Here is a 25675-nt window from a genome sequence, read left to right on the forward strand (position 1 = left end):
TATCGATGACTGGTTATAGTTAAGGGATTATATTGGTAGGAACGAAGTGAACCAGCCTACAATAGATTATATCGTCCGTCCGATGTCCGATTAGGTGTAGCAACATCTCCCCCTACTGCAAACACTTGGCAGGACCCTACAAAAACCTTTAGACTCAGTGAGGCTTTCCTGGCTAAACAAGTGTAACATTCCCTTATAATTCCCTGAGATAGCTTTTAATTAAACATTTAAATTTAAAATTAACTCACAGCGGGCTAAAGCCTACAGCTAGGCCTAAAGCCTAGAACTAGGCCTCAAACTCTCCCTTCGTATCGTACCCCCGCCATTTCATTTTATTATAGCCATTCATTTGTTCGTTCCTACCAGCCCACCCCGCAGGGACCTGTTTCCCTGCTGGTCAGCCCTGTTGCATCTGCTGATGATCTGGTAATGGCTACTCAATGAGATGGCTGGCTGAGGTGCCATTTCTTGTTTTGCCGGACACACACAGTAACAATAACAACAACCGCCATTCGCCACTAAGTGGCGGTCACTTCACCATGGCGCTTGTGCCAAGCTATGTGCACGGGGTAGACCCAGGTGCCATGGGTCGACTGACTCAGTTGACTGGACGATGCACCATCTGTACCCCCGACTGTGCCAACACACTGTACACACACAGATTGTATACACAGTGTACACACACACACACAGTGTACACACATACACATTGCATACACAGTGTACACACACAATAATGTTCACGTTGTTATTGAGCTCACGCACCCAAGGGGTATCTGTTCAAGAGAGGCAACAATATAAATGTAATCTAAATAAACTTAAACTCTAACCCTGATCTCGTTCTCTGACGTCACCACTCATTAACTTGGCGTGAGACGCCAGGGAGAGCTGTTCCCTGCTAGTGACGTCATGTCACCAAGGTATTTAACCCCCCCCCCTCTACCGATCTTTTGAGCGTGACGTCACGTCTAGTTGGTCACTGTCGATTTCGGTTCCAGTAAAAATCATTTTTTGGGAAAAGCCACGCCCAGTCACTGGCGGTTCATTAACATAATTTATTCATGAAAACCGTCGCGAGTTCATTGCAACGTGTTTCGCAGCAAAGCCCAATCACCCCACATGGGCCCAATCTATTAACATAATTTATTCAATTACACGACTGCTTGTTGGGGGAGGGGATTGTGTAATGAACTCCGCTAGTGACGTCATGTCATCTCCTGCTGCCGCGTGACGTCACGATATATCCGGAAGCTGCTGCACCGCGCGCGCGCTCTCACTGAAATCCGAGGTGAGAAGTTGACATCGTGGTGGTTGTTGTTGTTTACCCAGGTAGAGCCTCGCTCTCTCTCTCTCGTAGGGATATCAATTGAGTAGCAGCGAGTATGGAATCGATGTCCAGGTTGGAACATTACAACGCGGGGCCTAGCCATGCGGGGCCTTGCCTCCTGCCCTCGCCTGATTGCATTTGCTTTAATTCTCTGCTTAAGTTTAATTTGTCTTCACCTGGCTCACTACTTTGAAACTTTGTTTCTTTTAAGTATTTCTACAGTTTTTTTATTATCCTACCAGGCCAAGCCCACTTGAGCTGCTATACCGCTCTTGTTTTCAGAAGCGACCAGCCCACAACAAAGTGGCTTATCAACGTGTGGAAATGTCGGTCAAATACTCTAAACGCGTGGTGATGTTGACTCTAAATGTGGAGGGGAAAACCCTGAGGATCCGGAGGAAAATCTACGCGACCACGGGGAGCGAGAGAGACACGCAAACTCCAAATATACAGGAGGGGTCGCGATCGAACCCACCACCTCCTGTAAACCAGGAGAGGCAGTTAACATCTCCCAGCCACCATGGTGCACACTCGAGTATATTCCACAATGAGTCTCAGCACTCTAATTCAGGAGCGTTCTGCCGAGTTGGTTTTGCTGATGCACCCTTTAGACCGATGAACAACAATTTTTATTATAATAGTTTTTTTACCCTTTTATCTGGCAAGAAAACTGACTCGTTTTTTACGAGGAGTCATGTTTGCATAGACCACAATACCTGCAGTCATAATGCAAACAAAAAACATAACTCTGATAATGTATGCATTGTCCTTGAAGTTGATTGGTCCACACCCGAGACAGCTTTCCTTAGAGCCTAGTCCCTCTCTCTGATGGTGCATTGTCTTTGAGTTGTGCGCCTTTTGGCGTCATCTGGTCCAACACCATGTGAGACTAGGCTCTAAGGAAAGCTGTCTCGGGTGTGGACCAATCTACTTTAAGGACAGTGCATACATTATCAGAGTTATGTTTTTTGTTTGCAATATGACTGCAGGTATTGTGGTCTATGCAAACATGATTCCTCGTAAAAAACGAGTCAGTTTTGTTGCCGGATAAAAGGGTAAAAAAATACAATTATATTTTTTTTATGGCAAATGAGATTCCAATGGTGTAAACTATTTTTATATTACCAATCAAGGCTCACAGAGCTGTTAGATCTTTTGTCAGAAGCCACCTGGCCATAGATGATAGATCAACGAAATGGCTTTTCACGTGGAAGATTGTAGCAGCCAAATAATCTAAATGCATGTTACTAAATGTGGAGGGGAAAATCGAAGGACCCAGAGAAAAAATAATCCGAGTGAGCGAGTGTACTCATTTGTGTTAGTGTACTCCGTGAGCGTGCTCTGCGTGCGCGAGTTCGATTCCAACCCTGACGCATTTATAATTGCAGTTTACATTTTTTAATTTTTTATTTCTCTCCCTGTAGTGGCATTGATTTTTCTCCACATTTAGAAACATGCATTTTGAGAATTTTGCTGCAATACATTTCCATATTATAACCCACTAAGTTGAGCTATCATTTGTGTCCAGGTCGATTCTGAAAAAGAGCGATGCAGCTCAGATGGCCTCACCTGGTAAAATAAAAAATATTGTACTGTGTTTGAGGGTTTTTAAATTTAATTTCTCATTTAGCAGTTAAAGATTATGTTTCAGGAGGGTCCTGCATTCGACTGTTTGACCACCACCAAATATATTTTGAGTTTAGGTTTGGAAGAAAAACGGAAAACCCAGTGGAACACCAATGCCGACGGTGACGGCCGACGCCAGGATAGCGGCCACGGGCTTGAAGCGAGGGCAACCCGGCTCTTGTCCCAAGAAAGGAATCCGCTCCCCGCTGCCCTCCACGGTGGCTGCACGCTGAGCCCCAACTTTCCCAGGAGGTCGGTACCTGCAATACACTCGTGGCATAACACGCTCGACACGTATAACTCCTGGTTACACACCTGGTGTCCGAGGCGACCCTTAAGGGTGACCCTCCCCAGCAGTCCCATCCCACTTCCACTTGCAGTGTGCAGCGCACGATCCGGGGCCTGTAGGCGGCCCACGTCAACCCCGACCACGCTGCCGTGTGTTGCACTCACGAGTGACGTTACTGCCCCCGTGTCTAGCAGAATCTGGGTTCGCCAACCTGTTCACCTGCCCTTCCACGAGCGACGTGGCCCCCATTATTCCTGCCACCAGCTCCCACAGCCAGTCACCCGCCGTCGCCGCATTCTGGGGTGTTGTTGTCGGCATCTGCGTGGGGGTCACTCGCTCACCATTATCACGACAGTTTATTTGTGTTGGGGCCACGTCAATTGCACCCCTCCGTGGTCAACCTCTTTAGGGAGGCCTTGGTTTCGATTTAAAGCTTTCGTGACTGCAGGGATTCATCTTCTTGGTTCTTTTGGTAAAGTCACGTAGAAGGGAAGTAATAAAATAATAAAAATAAAACATAATAAAATAATTCTCACGACGTTTCGGCCACAACGCAAGCAGCCATCCTCAGGTGAAGAACATGTCTGTCGATAAGACAGAGTCTAAATGACACGTCTTAGGCTTGGAGTGTCTATTTAAGCTGTGAGGGAGGAGGAAGAGAGCCTTGACAAAAGAATTTGCATTTGAAGAGGAATTTAGCATATTTATGGGAAATGCAGGAATGCGAATAGTGCTAATTGTGAAATGCGTGGGAGGTGGGCGGGGGGTTTTCATATTATGCCCATGCATTATGCAGGATTAGCAGCATCAAAGGGAGGCAGCATATAGTACGGGGTAGACCTGTTTGATGTAAGGAAAAAAGTTTAGCTGGAAGCATATTATATTTTTTGCGACATAGAATTGTAATGTATTACTTACTGTTAGTATCTCAGCTTATTAGAGAGTATATTTAGTATACTGATGATACTATGAAGTTTATACTTTAGTTTTTTACGTGGTTGTTTGGTTGCTGCAGCTGCATACTATTCACATTCCTTCCCTTTGTTGGTGCTGCCCCTGCCCCCTCCCTTTGATGCTGCTAATCCTGCATAATGCATAATATGACTTTGAAAACCCCCCGCCCACCTCCCACGCATTTCACAATTAGCACTATTCGCATTCCTGCATTTCCCATAAATATGCTAAATTCCTCTTCAAATGCAAATTCTTTTGTCAAGGCTCTCTTCCTCCTCCCTCACAGCTTAAATAGACACTCCAAGCCTAAGACGTGTCATTTAGACTCTGTCTTATCGACAGACATGTTCTTCACCTGAGGACGGCTGCTTGCGTTGTGGCCGAAACGTCGTGAGAATTATTTTATTATGTTTTATTTTTATTATTTTATTACTTCCCTTCTACGTGACTTTACCGAAAGAACCAAGAAGAGGAGGACTTGGTGTATAACCCTGGTGCTTCTCTCGCACGGGCGATCTGGTGACAGTCTCTCACGAGATGCCCCCATTGGTCGCATAGATAGCACGCACGGGGAAGGGCGGTGGCTCCATAAGAGGCCCCTTGCCTACTTCCCCTTACCCTCCCAGTGCGCATTTGTTCGAGTTTGCCTCTTATTGAGACACTCGCCTGGTTAGCCACCCGACCATGGAGCGTAGCCCTCCCACCTCGGACTGGACTATCTCCGCTGTAGACTGCAGCTTGGTAACATTCAGGTGTACTTGGGTTACCTCCTCGCGTACTTGGGTCGCATGGCCTGCGATATCTCCTATGCCGGTCTATATTCCTGCCACCCATCTTGGGGTTGTCTCACAGGGTCCCGGAGGCTCCCTCGTCCCCCCCCCCCTCACCTCCTCCTCTGGAAGAAGACTTGCAATGGTGCTATCCCGTCCCAGCCGTCGGAATTCCGCATAATCGCGAGCAAATCTCTCACACACACACGTGCGAGTGCTCGGCAAGGGTGTTAGATGGGGGATATGGGCAGATCGCATCTGGCTGCCACCCCGTTGTGCTTGTCAGATACTGCTGAACTTTCTCGGCGGCGAGGTCATCGATGATCTCGGCAGTGTATCCCAGGCGTGCGCTCTGTGCTCGCAAGCGTGATTTATTTTTGTGCGCGCTCACTGAGATCTGAAGTGAGAAGTTTACATCGTGGTTATTGTTGTCATGGTGGTCGTTGTTGTTTACCCAGGTAGAGCCTCGCTCCTTCTCTCTTGTTGGGAGGCCGCTTTGGATTGCACCACTCTTCGATTTCACATTAACATGCTAATTTATTACATTAACATCACTAGCCCCGGCCAATTTTTTATGACCCTTGGGCTACACCCATTTCAAACCTTTTAAAAACAGTCTGCCTCAGCAGCAGACCATTCATTTTCTATCAAAGTGTTTTTTTTTGCATTCTGACCACAAGTATTGTGGATAATGCACACATGATTCCATGTAAAAGGTTTCAGGTTGGTGTTTTAACATCTTAACACCTGTTTTGTTGCCAGAAAAATGGGGAAAACCTATTCTCATATTTTGGTACTGGCAAAGGTTCCATGATGAAATATTACAGTATATTAGAGGTGAGCCGTGCGTTTGCAGAGAGGACAGTAATGAGCCGAAAGTGAATGAATTTTGTGGCAAAAATGCAGGCCTGATTATATGTAAGGATAATGTGGTAAATGAGAAAAAATATAGCAGCAGCGGGGTGTTGGAGTGTGCAGGTGTTACAGGTGTTGAAGGTGAACAGGTAAGCTAAAAATTGCGTGAAAACAATAACTTACCCTTGAGTACACATGGACAATTTGGGGTGTGTAGGTTTCATAGTGTTGGCGCAATTTGGTTCTCAAAAAAACACAGGAAGTCTGCTTTATTTATATACATTTAAACTCATCTTGGAATGTTTTGTATACGGTTTCTCCACATTTATTTCAGTAATTTAGTTTATTGGGAATACAGTACAGTACTTATTTCAATTGTGATGTATATTTTAGTTGCCGTTTACCTAACCCCATTATTTAGGTAAGGCTTACGTTTTAAATATCGCCATTTTACCTTTCACACGGCACTTTCCAAGAATGTAACCTCCTCGCTATTTAAGGGGCTGCTGTATTTTTTGTCCATCAGCTATAGCACAGGAGTACGGATTTTCAGCAGGAACTAAATCTCTGCTTTCTTGGTGTAATTACGGCCTATAGTACCATAAAGAGGCTTGGGGTTTTGGATTATTTTTAGTTTTAGATATCTCTACCTCTGCTCACATTCGTTGAGGATTTTTATGATTTTAGGCAGGCCCGTCTAAAGCTGTGTGACCAGGAGTCGGATCCCTTTCCTGTTCAACATGGCTTGTGGCCGAAATTCCCTCTGGCCCCATGCATTACATTACGTAGCATTTTCAAATAATGATGTGTTTTGAGAAGCTCACAATGGCCCTATAAAAAATTGCATTTCATACAGTAACAATGATACGCTAATCGATGCCTGGCTGAAGTCAAGGGATTGTCCCCTGCTGGTCAACTTTGTTACGCATGTTGATGATCTGGTCATGGCTACTCAATGACATTGAGTTGGAGAATCTTGTTCTGTACCTGGAGAATTCCATGACGAAATGGGGCCTTGCATATGTTCTACAAAAGATCACCTCCCTGGGAAAAGCTTGACTTAACGCTTTCGTGACTGCAGGAATTCATATTCTTTGGGTCTTTCGGTAAAGTGACGTGACTTTACCGAAAAACCAAAAGAACACCTCCCTGGGAATTTAATGTCATACAACACTGCACCTGCTCAGCTCTCCATGAATAATCAGGTAGTTCTACACGTGGTGGAGGAGCTCCTATACCTGGTTAATGTGTTCACGACCAGCTCTGGTTTGGCATCCAAAGTCTCACTTCAAATTAGTCTAGCAGCATTCTTTCATTAGGCTCTGTAACACTATGTTGGAGCTGCCTGGACTTTTTTTCTATACCAATGTAATAAACCTTCTTGAGACGGCTTCCGGAATCAGTCCTTTTTATTTTCGACTCCCACAGTTACACTTCACACACTCCCCGTTGCTGACAGACAATGGAAAGCGGGCAGACTTCCCGCCAAGTCCCCACCGCGCATGTGGCACCCAGAGCCCCGTACGCGCGTGACTCCTGCTCTTCTCGTTCCCAAGTCTGCTCCCGACTTCTCTCTCCCTCTCTCTCTTAATCCCTTCGTCACGTGGTACCCCCCAGCCAATCCTCCGTAGACAGCGTTGACCGTTCCCGATGGTTCCCTGTCAATCCCGGGACCACGCCTCTGATCCGGCTTCCCATTAGCTGAGGCCCCGATTGTCCAGGCCAATCACCCCTGCTAACATGCCGTGATCATGCCGAGGCCATGCTCCCTGGCTCACCCCTTATTGGCTACAAAGCGGGACCGGCAAGCCAATCCCCACGTGAACCCTCTATGGCTGTTATTACATCACCCCCCCCCCCCCCCCCCCCCCGGTGAAAAAAATCAGCCGTCTCGGCTGGGAAAAGGGTGATCAACCAATTCCGTAAAACATTTTATTAGGGCACCAAGGTGCATTTAACAATAAAGGGTGAAACGGCGTCCCCGCGCCGAACAACACTTAAAAACAGTCACCCATGAAAAAACCCGACATACATTAGGGCGCCCCTGCAGCGCGGTAACGACAGGGAAGAAACAGCTAGACGATCAAACGTTAACGAAACGGGAGAGATTTCGATCGCGTACGCGACGCGGGACCCTCTCCGCTTCCAGCGCATGGTCGCTTTGCCTTCAGATCGACAGGAGGTGGTAGGCTTGAAGAAGAAGAAGGTTGTTGGTTCTCGGTCATATCCAGGGCAGTCCCCGTTGGAGGGGGGGCAGCGGGGGCTTCCTCAGCCCTCAGAACCTGTTCATTTGTAGGAGGCACAACACAGTCCCCCTTGGGATCAACGGGCGTGGCAATCGGCGTAATCGGTCTGGCAGAACCCGGCAGGTCAGCTAGTGGGAATGAGGGACCGACACACGTATCAACATAGGGTTTAAGTCGCGAGGAATGAACATACCACCGACGTTTTCCGTACGGAACGCGGATACTCTGTGAGTTCCGAACATCCACCAGCGTTACGGGCCCCCGCCACGGCCTGTGCAGTTTAGGGGATGTGCCCACCGGCACCTGGGGGCAGTGGAGCCATGCCAGGTCTCCCACTGACCAAGGCATGCGAGTACGCGATCGACGCGCATACCGTTCGTTCCTTGCCTGGGCACGGGCCGTCGCACACCTGGCAGCCTCTCGCGCCTCCGTAACTCGTTCAAGCGAGTCCCGCACGTGATCAGGCAAGGAGTGGGACGGTTGTTTACTCGGCTTAACCAGTTGCACATCGATGGGTGGAACATTCTCACGGCCATACATCAAAAAAAATGGTGAGTATCCCGTGGACGCGTGTGGAACCATGCGGTATGCAGCTAAGACGCCTGGTATGTGCAAGTCCCAATCGGTTTGGTTTTCACTGACCGTGTGACAAAGCATAGCCGAGAGGGTACGGTTGAATCGTTCCACCATACCATCCGTTTGCGGATGGTATGGGGAAGTGCGAATTTTCTTTGTGCCCAGCGCGTCACAAACCTCCTTGAGCAATTTAGAGGAGAAGTTCCGCCCTTGATCTGTGAGCAGCCTCTCAGGTGCCCCCTTATCCATGACATACGCGTTCAAGAAAGCGTCGGTGATGGACGCAGCCGTTTGGTCGGGTAGAGGCCAGGCCATCGGCCATCGAGAAAAATATTCCACCCCGACCAGAAGGTATTTATTGCCCCTAGCCGACGGGGGAAACGGGCCCAGAATGTCCAGAGCAACTAATTCGTTGATGCGGGACACCTCAATGGAACATAATGGCGGTACATAGTGGTTCCGAGGCGGTTTCCTCTTCGCACAATCATGGCATGAGCGGACAAAGTCATTGACGTCTGCCGTCATGCCGGCCCAGAAAAAATCCTTTTGCATCGCGGCCAAAGTCTTCTGGACGCCAAGGTGCATCAACTTATCAGCGTGCAGAGCGCGAAGCAGGTCGTAGCGAAGCGAAGTAGGCACGACCAAGCGTGGTCGGTCAGAAAACCCGTCGATGCACATTAACAGTCCCGACTTGCCTCGGAACATCTGCCACTTCCATCCCGCCAATTGAGCTTTTTGTTCCCCTATCAATTTCCGTAGCGGAGACAGCGAGGTATCAGCCTCCTGCTCACGTAACCAGACCGAGTGCGGCAGCCGTAAGGTATCATCGGTGTCCACCGACACCTTCTGGTCGTCCTCATTCGCTATCGCCCCCATAACCGGGCAGGGCAAGGTGGGCGGTGCCGCGCAGCGGTGCCGCGCAGCGGTGCGTGCCCGTCAGGCAAGTGCACGGAGGAACGGGTGACAGCCTTGAGAGCGCGTCAGCGTTCGCGTGACGGGGGCCCTCTTACGATATGTAATATGGAAGGAAAATTCCTGTAACGATTCCAACCACCGAGCCAATTGGCCTGACGGCTGGTCCAATTTCAAGGAGTATTGCAAAGCCGCATGATCAGTGCGAACGAGGAATTTCCTTCCATACAGGTACGGCCGGTACAATCGAACAAAATGCACAATCGCCAAAAGTTCCCGCCTTGTCACGCAATATCGCGTTTCCGCAGGGGACAGAACCCTGCTGCCATACGCCACCACTCGCTCAACCCCGTCCTTACGTTGCGACAAAACGGCCCCAATGCCGATATCACTAGCATCCGTATCAAGGATGAACGGCTGTGAGAAGTCTGGGTAATCTAGCGTAGGCGCCGTGGCGAGGTGTTCCCGAAGTGATCTAAAAGAACTTTCTTCCTCCGCTCCCCATTTAAACCTTTGATTTTTGCCCGTTAGAACATGTAATGGTTTCGCCAACGTCGCAAAATTCTTAACGAAGCGGCGATAATAGGAAGCGAATCCAATAAACCGCCGAACATCACCCACGGAAGTGGGTGTGGGCCACTCTCGAACACATTTGATTTTCAGAGGGTCAGTGGACACGCCGTCCGAGCTGACAATATGACCCAAGTAACGGACGGAGTGTTGCAAAAGGTGACATTTTCTAGGCTTAAACTTGAGGTCAGCCGCCCGCATTCTTTGGAAAACCGTCTCCAGGCGTTGGAGGTGTTCCTCGAACGTGCGGCTGAAAACAATGATATCGTCTAAATATATGAGGCACGTTTCCCACTGTAGTCCAGCCAACACCAATTCCATGAGCCGTTGAAACGTCGCAGGAGCCGCATTCAAGCCCATAGGCAACCGATTGAATTCAAAGAGACCTTGCGGCGTGCGGAATGCCGTTTTGGCTTTTGACTCATCATCGAGGGGAAGCTGCCAAAAGCCCGAGGACAGATCAAGGGTGGAAAAGAATTTAGCACCCGATAAAGCATCCAATGAGTCATCCATCCTCGGTAAGGGGTACGCGTCCGCCACCGAAATTTTGTTCAACCGGCGGAAATCAACGCAAAATCTTGTACCACCATCTTTTTTCTTAACCAGAACGACGGGCGCGCCCCAAGGGCTGTTGGACGGCGAAATAATATCCGCCGCCAGCAATTCATCTACTGCTCCGCGCACGTGTTCCCTTTCCGCTGGGCTCATGCGATGAGGGTGCATACAGATGGGAGGTGTCGCACCGGTGTCAATATGGTGCGACAAAAGCGACGTGCGGCCGAGGTCCAAATCATTTCTGCTGAAAACATCCGCGTACAGTAGCAATAATGAACGCAGAGCATTCCTTTGCTCATTCGACAAAGAAGAATTTTCCCCGCATAAATCTGCGATCCAGCGTTCTTGCGAACAATCGTGTGGAGCCCCACCAGCGGGCATCCGGGCGCGCGGCGTTTCGTCACAAGAGGCGAAATCGGTAGTGGCGTGAGCCAGCACCGATCCCTCCGGAACAACAACGCGGTCAGGTCCCCCATTCAACACCTGTATGAAAGGTGCCTGACCTGGTCGCACGATCGTTTGTGCCGCCGCCAAGGAAAAAGATTTAGCTACCGAATTTGATGGGGATAATAGCACGCCCTTCGCATTCCTTTCAATTTGAAGGGGTTTTCGGTAACGCAGCGGAATGAGCATTTGCGCTCCCGACGGAACCTCCACCGTAGCAGCGACTACGGCAGTAACTGCGTTACCTGTAGGCGCACTGGCCAGCAGGGAAGGCAGGAACGACATCCTACGACCCCCCGGCATTTCCAAATAATCCTGGTCGACCCGTATTTTCAGCGGCATCCGGCGCAGGAAATCAGTACCAAGCAAGCATGGGACAGCTAGCGAGCGAGAGATCAACACAGGTCCTGCGGCGGTAATATTTCCGATAGCGATGCTCACATCTACCTGACCACAGATACCCATGCTACCCCCATTTGCGGCTACACACGCATCATTAACCCTGCGTATCCGCGACGTAGGAATGGACAATAAATGAAAAATAACATCTGAAATGATGGTGGCAGATGCGCCAGTGTCCACCAAAATACGGACGTCAACGCCGTCGATGGTACCCCGTACCGTCGATGAGCCTGACGCCGCAGCCACAACCCTGCGAGCCAATTTCTTCCACTGTGTAGCAGAGTGTGTAAATGGTGCAGGAGAAGTAAAATTATCCTTAAGAGTGTAAGAATGAGTGCGAGTGGATGAATGATGTGACACGACCTGCCGGGTGTCCGATTTGTGCCGACTCGCCCGAGGTTGTTGCAGTTCCGCAGCAGGTGGAGGAGATGGAGGTCCCCTTGGCGGAAGAGGCGACAACAGAGGTCGGCAGCGGCAGTCGCGGGCGAAATGGCCTCGTCTGCCGCACTTGAAACACGCGGCCGTCGTCGGCCGGCGGTCGGATGACCCGGCCCCCGCACGTGGACGGCCTGCGTAGTCACCACGCTGGTCGCGCAGCCGCCGTCCCGGAATCCCATGCGGAACAGCAGCAGCCAGCACGTCGTCGTCGCCAGAGTCGTCGGAGCAGTGCACGACCCGTCGTGGAGACCACCCCAAGGGCCGCCCGTCGATTTCGGGTTTCCCCGTCCACGCCGCCATCTGGTCCCAGTGCTTGATGTTAAACTTAGCGTCCAGGCAGCGCGCCACCCATCGCGATGTAAGCGGTTCGTGGCCGCACACTGGTAGAGAAATGTTGAGCTCCTGAGACAACTCCAGCATCCAGCATACGGGAAAGGATGAGAGGATCCAAATGATCGGCCATCGCGTCGGTATAGGCAGCCATGGCCAGCGCCATCAACGCCCCCCGATAAGCCAAAGGCGACTCGTCCGATCCTCGGCGATGCGACATAAATTTTCTGGTGGCTGACGTCGGTGGGTCGTAAAATTCCGCCATTTCTGCGAATGCATCTCGCAGTGTCTTCTTCTTGGACGCCGGATGGAGCGGAAGACCCCCAGAGAAACATCATCAAGCAGTGTAGGTAGCGCTCCCAGCGCCTCCTCCTCCGTCCAATGCACGGATCTAAAGGCTGACTCGAAGCGCCACGTAAAAGCACTCCAATCGCCCCCGGCGAGAAATTCTTTAATCTGTGGAAGGCGATGTCTGCGGTGGCAAGCGCGCGCCGCGGGCGTCTCCGACTGCGGTTCCCGCGCTCCACCCGTCGCAGGCAAAATGGCGTCCGGCGGCCGCGTGGCGGCAGGCGCGCCCAAAATGGCGGCCGACGGCTCCAGCGCAGCCGCCCCGCCCAAAACGTCGGCTTCTTCCCGCATGGCAGGAGCAATGGCGGACTCCGATTCTTTTGTAGGACCCCTTCCCGCGGCGTCCAGCTGATCCGCAATCTGGCGACCCACGGCTGGTGAGGACGCTACCGCGGTCACCAGACTCAGCAGAATGACGCGTAACGACCCGATCTGCTCCGCCATCAGCCGCCATCCGTCTTTCGTTCCTGCGGTGGTCGCATCTTCTCCCAGTCGACGCTGAGAGGCGTCGAGGAGAGCAGTATCAGCAGGCAGCATAGGGGCTGTAGCCCCCAACAGCTCATCTTCGTCCGTCTCGGCCTCTTCCTCCGATGGAGGCTCGGGCAGGTTCTTTTTTCTGAGGTGCTTGGTCATCTTGACGATCGTCCAAACGGTCGCAGAAGAACTTCTGACACCAATGTAATAAACCTTCTTGAGATGGCTTCCGGAATCAGTCCTTTTTATTTTCAACTTCCACAGTTACACTTCACACACTCCCCGTTGCTGACAGACAACGGAAAGCGGGCAGACTTCCCGCCAAGTCCCCACCGCGCACGTGGCACCCAGAGCCCCGTACGCGCGTGACTCCTGCTCTTCTCGTTCCCAAGTCTGCTCCCGACTTCTCTCTCCCTCTCTCTCTTAATCCCTTCGTCACGTGGTACCCCCCAGCCAATCCTCCGTAGACAGCGTTGACCGTTCCCGATGGTTCCCTGTCAATCCCGGGACCACGCCTCTGATCCGGCTTCCCATTAGCTGAGGTCCCGATTGTCCAGGCCAATCACCCCTGCTAACATGCCGTGATCACGCCGAGGCCATGCTCCCTGGCTCACCCCTTATTGGCTACAAAGCGGGACCGGCAAGCCAATCCCCACGTGAACCCTCTATGGCTGTTATTACACAAAGCTGTGAGTGTCCATCGCCAAGGTCTAGTCCATTGCAAAGGTCTCGTCAAAAAAACAGGCAATAGTCTACATTATAGACTGCCAATACACTCGCCGAGGTTAAGAACCAGGCTACAAGTCGACATTATAGACTGCCAGTACGCTCACCGAGGTTAAGAACCAGGCTACAGTCTACATTAGTCGTTTTTTTTCTTCTATTCACTTTATTTGTATTATTATTTTCTATCTACGTGACTTTACCGAAATAACCAGAGAATATGAATTCCTGCTGTCACGAAAGTTTTAAGTCAAGATTTTCCCAGGGAGGTGATCTTTTTCTAGAACATATGCAAGGCCCCATTTCATCATGGAATTCAACAGGTACAGAACAAAATTTTATAAGAATGGAAACAGTCAGGAAATTAACACTGCTCATATGCAGCTTAAGTTAGATCTGTTCATCCTCGCATTCAAGCTCATCTGAGCCTGGCTTCACACCTCTAAGTTGCAAATGAACATTAATTTATACATTTCTGCATAATACAAATAGTGTTCTTTTCAACAGCCTTTGCTATGTTAGCTAAATTGTCTTAAATAAATATTCCTGTTGTAGCTAGACAACCAAAATTGTGTGCTTGGAGTTTTTGGTAAACATTAATTTTGAAGACACTAGGGTGTCCAGGCATATCTATGACCATTTGCCCTTCGCATTGTGTGCCTTAACAGCCCGTGTGATGAATTGGGGAATCTCTTTCACTATATCATGAAAATATGAATATGTATAGATGTGTAAGTCATGTGTGACTGTGTATATATGCATTCCTCTGTGCCTCAATACTCACATAGATGGTGTGGACATGCTTTTCTGTTTGCAGCTGACGCTCTCTCTGCAGAATTGGCCTGATGGAGCCAAGGCACTCAGCGCAGTTCAGTACAAGAAGGAAACAATGCGACCAGCATGCAAACAGCACGGATCGTACTGGAAACTTGACACAGCACCAGAGAACACACACAGGAGAGAAACTCTCAGAGTGCTGTGTGTGTGGGAAGGCATTTTCAGATTCATCTACTCTTAAACAACACCAGAGAACACACACAGGAGATAAACCTTTTAAGTGCACTCTGTGTGGGAAGGCGTTTACAAAGTCATCAAATCTTAAGACCCACCAGAGAACACACACAGGAGAGAAACCTTTTAAGTGCAGTGTGTGTAAAAAGGTGTTTGCATGGTCATCCATTCTTAAATCACACCAGAGAACACATACAGGAGAGAAAGCCTTCAAGTGCACTGTGTGTGAGAAGGCATTTTCATGGTCGTCATATCTTCAGACCCACCAAAGAACACACACAGGAGAGAAACCTTTTAAGTGCAGTGTGTGTGGGAAGGCATTTTTTGATTCATCTACTTTTAAACAACACCAGAGAACACACACAGGAAAGAAACCTTTCAAGTGCACTGTGTGTGAGAAGGCGTTTGCACGGTCACCAGATCTTCAAAGACACCAGAGAACACACACAGGAGAGAAACCCTTCAAGTGCACTGTGTGTGAGAAGGCGTTTTCAGATTCATCTGCTCTTAAACAACACCAGAAAACACACACAGGAGAGAAACCTTTTAAGTGCAGTGTGTGTGGGAAGGCGTTTGCAAAGCCATCAATTCTTAAATCACACCAGAGAACACACACAGGAGAGAAACCTTTCAAGTGCACTGTGTGTGAGAAGGCGTTTTCAAGTTCATTTTATTTTAAAAGACACCAGAGAATACACAAAGGAGATAACCCCTTCAAGTGCAGTGTGTGTGAGAAGGAATTTTTACAGTCATCACATCTTAAAAAACACCAGAGAACACACACGCATCAGAAAATCCACAAGAAGTGTAATCTGAAATCAGTTTGTGAAAGTCAAAGTGCTGCAATGACCCCATTGTTCATGAAACAAGAACCAGAAGACAACCCTAGCCTGGACACTTTTAAAGGTATCAAGGTAAAATATGAAGAGGCGAAGGTGAAATGTGAAGAAGTAACAGTGAACAGCGTAGAAGTGAAGGTTAAATTTGAAGATGATTCAACTCCAAAATCAGACCTTCACATAGATGGAGGCAGTGTGAAGCAGGAACTAAATTCTGACTGTGAGGCAGAGCGAGGCAACTCCCAGGAGTTTGTGGATGTGGAGGTGTGGGTGGACTTCTTAGACAATACAAAGTCAAATGGAGACCAGGTAGATGTGCAAGCTTGAGACAATTAAGCTCCAATGGATGCACCTTTGTCACAGGCCTTTCTAATGAATATAATGTGAAGTTGAACACTCAATTTCTCGGTTCAAACTGCAGTGTAAGAGTGGCCAGTATTTGTGGATCTGTGGGTTGGGTCGTTCTCGAATCAGGAGCGACTCATGTGTTTTTTAACATATCTCATCTTAAACACTCGAAGGGTGCCCATAATGGGCATCTGCCCCTGTTTGCCACAAGATGACCGTTCACTGGCTTGCATGTGGATATGAGTTTGTAAGTCGGGGGCGATGATTGATATACCAGTCGGATTTGAACCTTGAACCTCTGCAACAATTATAGAATGTACTACTACTTGGCTTCCCTCTATGAGAGTGCTGCACATATAGGCCTAATCTCGTCAGAGATCAACTTGTAAATACGTTGTGACGTGATGCAGTACAGTTCATTATAGTAATAAAATGTTGCCAATGTGCCTTTTGATTCTTTTGAATCATAATTGAAAGAATACCTGTCTGATTCTGTACGTACATGCAACATTTTGTGTATTAATGTCAAACATGGAATATGTGATGTCCGGACAAAGTATCTGTTTTGGTGGTACGGGTCAAAGGGTATTTTTGTGAATCAGGCCGCATCTGACTCTGGGGCAACTCATTGTCTTTGAAATCGGGTGCATAGTCGGATAATTTATCAGTTAAGGTATGCCACTTAAAAGTTACGTATAGGAGATACATTCTCCACAAAAACACTAATTATCATTTTGTACTACGTATATACATTTTGTCGAACTGAGACTTGAAATGGACCTTGCTGATGAACATCAGTTGAAGCAAAGCCCGACTGTTGAGACATTGTACACCAAAACCAGTCCACAGGTGGCCTGTACTGAACACATGCATTCCTAAAAGGCAGTGTTATTTATAGTTTGTGTAAAACATTTGAAGGCATCGCGGATTTTTGTTACAGATTTGTATTCTAGCCTAGGTTTTTATTGAATTTTTACTTCCATTTAAATTAAACTTTCTGTATGTGTCCATTGATATCCCACCTTGTTTACCACATGTTTACTTAAATATGTAGACGCTTCCTCTGAAGACATCACCTCAAATTAACGAGTGGGTTACGTCAGGGCCTCCTCCTCTCTCTGGCTTGTGATGTCACCAAGAGCAGAACTCGCCTCCTCGGAATCTAACGACTGCACTGTCTTGGAATGCATTTACAAAGTAATCAAATCTTCACAACTGCAAGGGAACACACATTAAAAACCACTTAATGTACACTTGGAAGGCATTTTGAATTGTTTTGAAACTGAAACACGCGTAAGGAGGTCTACAAGGAGCAGAGTCTGAGATTGACGTGTGAAATTTGAAGTTCCATAAACCCATCTTTTGTGATTCAAGGACCCAATAAAGATGGCAGCTGGGAAACGTCACCATTTGTGAAGGTGACCTGTGAAGGCTCTAGGGTTTGACTTCCAGGTCGCTAATGGAGACAGAGACTAATCACATCCATTTGTAGATGTGGACGTTTGGGCGGACTTTTCGTACAATGTCGAGTAGAAGCAGACAGCATGTGTGACCATTAGTGTTGGGTTGACCTGTAACCAAAAGCACGAGACACGGTTTCCCAATGTTTATTTCAATTGTTTAGTTTTTAGTTGATTTGGAATACAGTACTTATTTGAATTGTAATATAAATTTTAGTTGACGTTTACCTAACGCCATTACTTGGGTAAGGCTTACGTATTGAATATCGCGTTTTTAGCCGTCGCGCGGCATTTTCCTAAGAACGTAACCTCCGATATTCAAGGGGCGGCTGTATTTTCTGTCAATCGAGCAGGGGCGGTTTCTTCATTAGGGCGATTGGGCGACGCACCACCAAAGTGTGAAAGGGACTTTTTCAATCACATTCAAAATCTCATTCAACCACAAGAGTTACGCTAGCCGTTACTGTGCCTCTGGATATAGTCCAATCAGCGTCATGTCACGTTCTGTGGAGTACCGCCTCCTTTTGGGCGATTTCACTCTGGCTGAGAATCGCCCAGAGTGTTCCCATAGACTTACATTCAAAGATGTTTTTTTTTGAATGGTAGGCGCTGCAATGCATTCTCTATGGCTTCCGGGAGGGCTCGCACTAACGTGCTTACGTCATCATACGTAAGCACGTTTCAGTCAATATTATTTGTCGCCACCTAGTGGAATCTTTAATAAAAGAAACTGAGTGGATTGTAATAATAGTGAGTATAGAAACAAACAAGGAGATGTATTGTAAGAGTCACTTTATTTTTCATCAATATTAAAGTTGCCTTTACATGCTTAAGCTGTTAATTTATCCATTGCATGGGTGGACCTTATCCTTATCAGTCATCCACACATTTGCCCCCCCCCCCTGAGAGATTTTGCAGGAGCCGCCACTGCAATCGAGTACAGCAGGGGAGTACGGATTTTTACTAGAAACTAGATCTCTGCTTTCTTGATGTAATTAGGGCCTATGGTACCCTAAATAGGCTTGGTGCTTTGGGTTCCTTGATTTCGATGTCTCTACCTCTGCTCACATTCGTTGAGGATTTTTATGATTTTTGGCAGGCCCATCTAAAGGTGCGTGACCAGGAGTTGGAACCATTTCCTGTTCAACTCGTCTTGTGACAGAAATTCACTCTGGCCCAATGCATTACATTTGTAATGTGAGGTTACACCTGGATGATGATGATTGGCTCTGCTGGCTTCAGCCTGCAACCAATGGGGAGTCGAGTTAGGGGCGTGGCCCTGGAGCCGTACAGTAGCTTCGGGAAAGTCCCAGGGTTGTGGCTGAGGATTGGCTGCGGGGCATCACGTGGGCCAGGGATTTAAAGGAGCGGAGAAGCCACGCTGGTGCCGTGGTCCGGAGCCTGCCACGTGGCGGGCCCCGCAGTCTCTTTCTCTCGCTGTCAGCCAACAGCGTGAAGGAGCAAGGGAACTGGAGGAACGAATGTGGTGGAAGCTGTGAACGAAACTGAATAAAGAATTCTCAATTCACGACATTGTCTCAACGGGGTTTATTACACATCACATAGCATCTTCAATAATTATGTAGTTTGAGAAGCTCACAATGGCCGTATAAATGAATTGCATTCGTCGCGGTTAAAAATAATATGCTTATCGATGACTGGTTATAGTTAAAGGATTATTCCCTGCTGGTCAGCCCTGTTGCATCTGTAATAAACGACTGGACCACGATGTCTGGCTCAGTGTCCTTTATTCGGTTCGTGCTGTACACCCACACGGCTGTCTTTACTCTGTAGCTTCTCCACGGTGCTGACTCCAATGTCGGCCCGATCCACAACAGCAGCCCCGCTGCTGTTTCTCTCACACAGCCCCCCTTGGCTGTACTCGCTGCAACTCCTCTCTCTCCACAGCTCTGACAGCCTCGTGCTGTCTCCCTCTCTCCCTCCGCAGCTCTGACAGCCTCGTGCTGTCTCTCTCTCTCTCCGCAGCTCCTCCTGGCAGCCACACCGCTGCCTCTAACACGCAGCCCTTCTGGCTGTCTCCTCTGCAGCTGCACACCACTCCGCAGCTTCCTCTTGTCTTCGGGGTTGGCTCCCGATGGCCGTCGGTGCCCCCCCTCTTCTCACTCGCCCGCGTGGCCTCACTCTTTTCCGCTCACACCCCGACTGACTTCCCCTTCCGGTTTACCCGCTTAAGGACCCGAACCTTCCACCCACGTCACATGACTCCACCCCCCGTGACGTCACATCCGGAAGGTCGCTTACGCCCGCATTACACCACCCTCCCCCGTAGAAAAATCCCAGCCGACCTCGGCTGACCAATAGCAAATCGTAATGCGGCGAACCGAGCTTCCCTCCCTAAAGGACACTAAGCATACAATGTAACAGCAAGAACAACAACAACAACGCAATTAACATCAACGAACGTACAAAAAGCATGCAATAAATACAACTGTAAGAAAAAAAATAACAAGACAGCAACAATCAACGAAACGTAAGCGATTTGGAACGTGTGCGGGTCGCCGGCCCGTCCCGGACGGTCGGCGGCCCACTCGCAGAACGGGAACGCGATGAAAGTCGAGGAATGACAGGGGGTAATCCCCCTGTCGCAGCTGGAAGTCCACCGACGTCCCGTGTCCCTAAAGAGTTAGTCTTGGGCTTGTCCTGTGACCGTGCCCGCAGCTGGGTCGGAAGGGCTGCAGGGCTCGAAGGTCCCGCAGACCTGGCAGGCGTCCTCCGAGCAGGGCCCCTCGTCCCCCGCAATGTCACGGCCGGCCTGTCTGGAACAGGTACGACAGGCGCTCTAGCAAGATCAATGGACGCAGGCAGGGGAGAGTCAGCAGCAACAGACCCCGGCAAGGCAACATTGGGGGATGACGCATCATGTAAGGGAGCAACATATGGTTTCAAGCGCGACGTATGCACAACCCAGCGACGAGACCCAATCTGGACGCGTGCTGACTGTGGGTTGGGAACCGCAATGAGGCGTACGGGACCATGCCAGGGTTTGTGCAATTTCGGCGAGGTCCCCGGACGTACCTGTGGACAATGAAGCCAGGCTAGGTCCCCAACCTTCCAAGGGCACTCCCCCTCAGACCGTCGCGCATATCGCTCGTTCTGGGCCTGGGCTTTGGCCGTAGCCACGCGGGCATTCTCCCGCGCCTCCGTGACTCGGCGAACCGTGTCCTGAATGTATTCAGGAAGTGGTTTACGAGGTCCCTTCACCCCAGTTCCCAATTGCACATCCACCGGCGGCACGTTTTCCCGACCATACATAAGGTAAAACGGCGAATATCCTGTAGCCGCATGAGGCGTCATCCTGTACGCCGAAAGCACCCCGGGGATGTGCAGATCCCAATCTGATTGTTGTTCACTCACGGTATGGCAAAGCATGGCAGACAATGTCCTGTTCAGCCGTTCAACCATACCATCCTTCTGCGGATGGTATGGGGATGTCCGTACTTTCTTAGTCCCAAGGCCCGCGCACACTTCCGCCAATAATTTAGAAGAGAAATTCCTGCCCTGGTCCGTGAGGAGTCTCTCAGGCGCCCCCTTATCCATAATATACCCAAACAAAAAGGCGTCGGTAATGGCCGCGGCCGACTGATCGGGCAACGGCCAGGCCATCGGCCAACGGGAGAGGTACTCAACCCCTACCAGCAAATATTTATTACCCCTCGCCGATGGTGGAAAAGGTCCCAATATGTCCAGTGCCACCAATTCATTGACTCGAGACACCTGAATCGACTGGAGAGGCGGCACGTAAGGATGTTTCGGCGGCTTACGTCGTGCACACGCAGGGCACGCGCGCACGTGCCCTACGACATCTGTCGCCATGCCGTGCCAAAAATAATGACGTTGCAACGTCAACAAGGTCTTCTGCACCCCTAAATGTAAGAGAGTGTCACAATGGAGGGTTCTAATCAACTCGAATCGCAAGGACGTTGGTACCACCAGGCGCCAACGTTCCTGGAACCCCTCCCGCCACATAAGCAGACCATCTCGGAGAGCGGTTTGCGGCCCCATAGCCGTACTCGGACTCCCATTGTCCCTAGCAGACCGCTTCCGCAAGGACACCAATGACTCATCCATCATCTGTTCCCGGATCCAGACAGACCGCGGCAGATTCAAAACCCCGTCAGCCGGTCCCGGTTCCATCGGAGTGTCCGACTTCTCGACGGCCAACGTAAGCGGCTGAGGGGGGTTTGGAATCGGCGAACACCTATGCGTCCCCGACTCACATTTACAAGGGGCGCGCCGCGGTAATCTGGAAAGTGCGTCAGCGTTCGCATGGCGCACTCCCTTCCGATGTTGAATTTGGAAGGAAAATTCCTGTAGCGTGTCCAAGCAACGTGCCAACTGTCCGGATGGCTGGTCAATTTTAAGGGCATATTGCAAGGCCGCATGATCCGTACGCACAATAAAAGAACGACCGTAGAGGTATGGTCGAAATTGCCGTAGGAAAAAAACAACCGCCAATAGTTCTCTGCGAGTGACACAGTAGCGGGTTTCCGCAGGAGACAAGACTCGGCTACCATACGCCACGACACGCTCTACACCCCCTTTAGACTGTGATAACACCGCCCCAATACCTGTGTCACTCGCGTCCGTATCAAGAATGAATGGGTGATCGAAATCGGGATAATCCAATGTTGGGGCCGTGGCCAATAGATCACGCAGACTCCGAAAGGCCGCCTCCTCCGGCTGTCCCCAAACAAACTTCCGTCCTTTACCCGTAAGGAGATGCAAGGGCCTCGCAATCGTCGCAAAACCCGGCACAAATCTTCGGTAATACGAGGCAAATCCCAAAAACCGCCGAACATCCCCCACGGTGGCCGGAGTCGGCCAATCCCGGACGCACGCCGTCTTTTCCGGATCCGTGGACACTCCCTCAGCACTCACAATGTGCCCCAAATAGCGGACGGACCGTTGCAGTAGGTGACATTTCTTTGGTTTGAATTTCAATTTGGCAGAACGCATCCTCGTGAACACTGTCTCCAGCCGCGTCAAATGTTCATCAAATGTGCGGCTGAAGAAAATAATATCGTCCAAATATATAAGACACGTCTCCCACTGCAACCCCGTCAAAACGAGCTCCATCAATCTTTGAAATGTAGCAGGGGCCGCATTCAATCCCATCGGGAGACAGTTGAATTGAAATAACCCCTGCGGCGTACGGAATGCGGTTTTCTCCCGTGAGGACTCGTCAAGGGGAAGCTGCCAAAATCCCGAAGAGAGGTCCAGTGTGGAAAAGAACTTAGCCCCCGACAATGCGTCGAGGGAGTCATCCATACGCGGCAGGGGGTACGCATCTGCCACCGATATCTTATTCAATTTGCGGAAATCAACACAAAATCGCAATTTGCCATCCTTCTTCTTAACCAAGACGACTGGAGCGCCCCATGGGCTGTTAGATGGCGATATAATGTCCGCAGCCAACATGTCTTCCACTGCCCCCCGTACGTGTTCTCGCTCCGCAGGACTCATCCGATGCGAATTTAATCGAATAGGGGCAGCATCGCCCGTCTCAATGTGATGGTAAAGCAACGAAGTGCGGCCCAAATCCAAATCATCGGAGCTGAACACATCGGAATATGTCAACAACAATTTACGCAGCGCACCACGTTGCTCCATGGACAGGGAAGAATTTCCGTCACATAAATGAGCAACCCAACGATCATCCGAACTCCTTGGCTCGGAAACCCCAGCAACAACTCCCCGGCTATGTGGACAATCATGGGTCGCAAACGCCGTAGTGGCATGTGCCACAACCGTACCGGCCGGGACACGGACGTTTTCTCCCCCCGCATTAAGCACCTGTAAAAACGGTAATTGATCCGGCCGGACGATGGTCTGTGCCCCCACTAACGCCAACCCGGTTGTTATCGTGGCGGACGGTGACAACAAGACCCCTACTGCTCCTAGCCGATCAGGCAGGGGCTTCCGATACCGCAAGGGTATAAGCATCTGTGTACCAGGTGGGATGTCCACAGATGCGACGGACAGCGCCTGCACTTGTACGGCCGAAGCAGGTCGCCCCCAGGGCGACGGCAGAAACGAGATTTGACGGCCCCCCGGCAGTTCAATACAATTCTCATTGATTTTGATCAAAATGGGCATCTTAGCCAAAAAATCGGTGCCTAACAAACAAGGAACCGCCAAAGATCTCGATATCAACACAACACCCGAGGCCGACACATCCCCAATAGATATCTTAGCATCCACCTGACCCACGATACCCATGCTACCCCCGTTCGCAGCGACGCACGACCCATAAACCGGACGCACAGCCCCCGGCGGGATGCCCAACAGATGGAAAATGACATCCGAAATAATAGTCGCAGACGCGCCGGAGTCGACCAAAATGCGTACGTCCACCCCTTGTATAGACCCCGGTACAGTGGACGAGCCCGTAGCGGCCGCGACGACTCTCCGTGCCAACTTGCGCCACTGCGTGACCGAGCGACAAGGCCCCGTCGAAGGGCATGCTTTAACCACAACGTTAGGATGGCGCAACGACGGTGATGGGTGAGGTGTAAAGCCTTGCCGAGTGTCTGGTGCGTGCCGACATGCCTGTTTCGGAGGATCTTTAGCCGACTTGACCGGTGCCGAGGCCTCCTGCTGCGGCGGAGCCGGGAAGCGGGCCCAGCAGTCTCTGGCGTAGTGGCCCCTACGCCCGCAGCGGAAACATTCGGCCTCGTTGCGCCGAAGCGCAGGCCTCGCCTCCTGACGGCCCCGTTCTGGTAGCGCCGCGCGCGGTCTCGGCCCGCCGCGTCCCGTCCATGGAGCGGAGGCGGCCGTCAGTTGTTGAGGGCCCCGGTCATCCGGAACATAGACAGCCTGCGCAGGGTTCCACCCCAGCGCATCCCCTTCTTTGACGGGCCCCCCCGTCCACGCCGTCACTTGTTTCCAGCGACGGAGGTTGAATTGCGCATCGAGACACTTAGCAGCCGTCCGGGAAATTAGCTTCTCATGCCAACACAGGCATGGGGATCCCTAGATCCCGAGACAGCTCCAACATTTTCCCTAATATGAGAGGCTCGAGCAGGTCCTGTGGCGTCTCAGGATAAGCTGCCATGGCCAGCTCCAGCACCGCACCCCTGAACGCCACGGGCGACTCCTCTGGTGCTCGTTGTCGTTGAGCGAATCGCCGATGCGCATCATCTGGTGGCTCATAAGCATCGGCCATTTCTTGAAAAACACCACATAAAGTTGCCTTCTTATCGGTCGTTATGGAACGGAAGAATCGGACAGATTCGTCGTCCAGGAGAGTCGGCAACACCTCCAAAGCCTCCGCATCGGTCCATCTTGCTGTGCGTACCGCCGCCAAGAAGCGGCAGGCGAACGCGCTCCAGTCCCCACCGACGGAAAATTCTTTAACCGTTGTAAGGTGGCGACTCCGACTCCTCTTCCCGCCGTCTTCCAATGGTGGTGGTTGTGATGGCAAATTCAAGATGGCGTCGGCCCGCGGCGTGGCCAAGATGGCGGTTTGGCGCCACGGAGCGCGCAAAATGGCGGCCTCTTGCCGCGTGGGCAATGGCGGCGGCAGGACAGGCAACGTGGCGGCCCGCGGAGCACCAATTGCATCATCCATCGTCCCTGGCGCGACGAGATGGCATAGATGCGCCAGGACGTCCTTAAGTGCCTCCAGTTGTACCGCCATCGCTTGCCATCGTTGATCCGCGTCTGATGATGTCGACGGACCCGCCACCGCGCCAACATCCTCCACTCCCGTTCCCGTGGTCGCCTCAGCCGGGCTCTCCTCCACCACCCCAACAGGATCCGTGGTTGGAGGGAGTTCGTCGTCGTCGGACGAAGAAGCCGATGCAGGCGCCGGATTAACTTTCTTCCTCACTTGTTTCGACATGCCGTTGCACTTCCGACACCAGTGTAATAAACGACTGGACCACGATGTCTGGCTCAGTGTCCTTTATTCGGTTCGTGCTGTACACCCACACGGCTGTCTTTACTCTGTAGCTTCTCCACGGTGCTGACTCCAATGTCGGCCCGATCCACAACAGCAGCCCCGCTGCTGTTTCTCTCACACAGCCCCCCTTGGCTGTACTCGCTGCAACTCCTCTCTCTCCACAGCTCTGACAGCCTCGTGCTGTCTCCCTCTCTCCCTCCGCAGCTCTGACAGCCTCGTGCTGTCTCTCTCTCTCTCCGCAGCTCCTCCTGGCA

At 50.6% G+C, this 25675-nt stretch overlaps 1 protein-coding gene across 1 annotated transcript; it reads left to right on the forward strand.

The window, feature by feature from the left end:
* The first annotated feature begins 1170 nt into the window (after window positions 1–1170).
* Window positions 1171–19025, forward strand: LOC144738159 (uncharacterized). Its single transcript, XM_078621129.1, has 3 exons — window positions 1171–1288; window positions 3031–3205; window positions 14657–19025. Exon 3 carries the CDS (start codon window positions 14685–14687, stop codon window positions 16014–16016), a length of 1332 nt encoding a protein of 443 aa, XP_078477255.1. The 5' UTR covers window positions 1171–1288; window positions 3031–3205; window positions 14657–14684; the 3' UTR covers window positions 16017–19025.
* Window positions 19026–25675: the final 6650 nt, after the last annotated feature.

Source organism: Lampetra planeri, chromosome 78 (assembly GCF_965212315.1).
Source record: "Lampetra planeri chromosome 78, kcLamPlan1.2.h2, whole genome shotgun sequence".
NCBI classification, from domain to species: domain Eukaryota; kingdom Metazoa; phylum Chordata; class Hyperoartia; order Petromyzontiformes; family Petromyzontidae; genus Lampetra; species Lampetra planeri.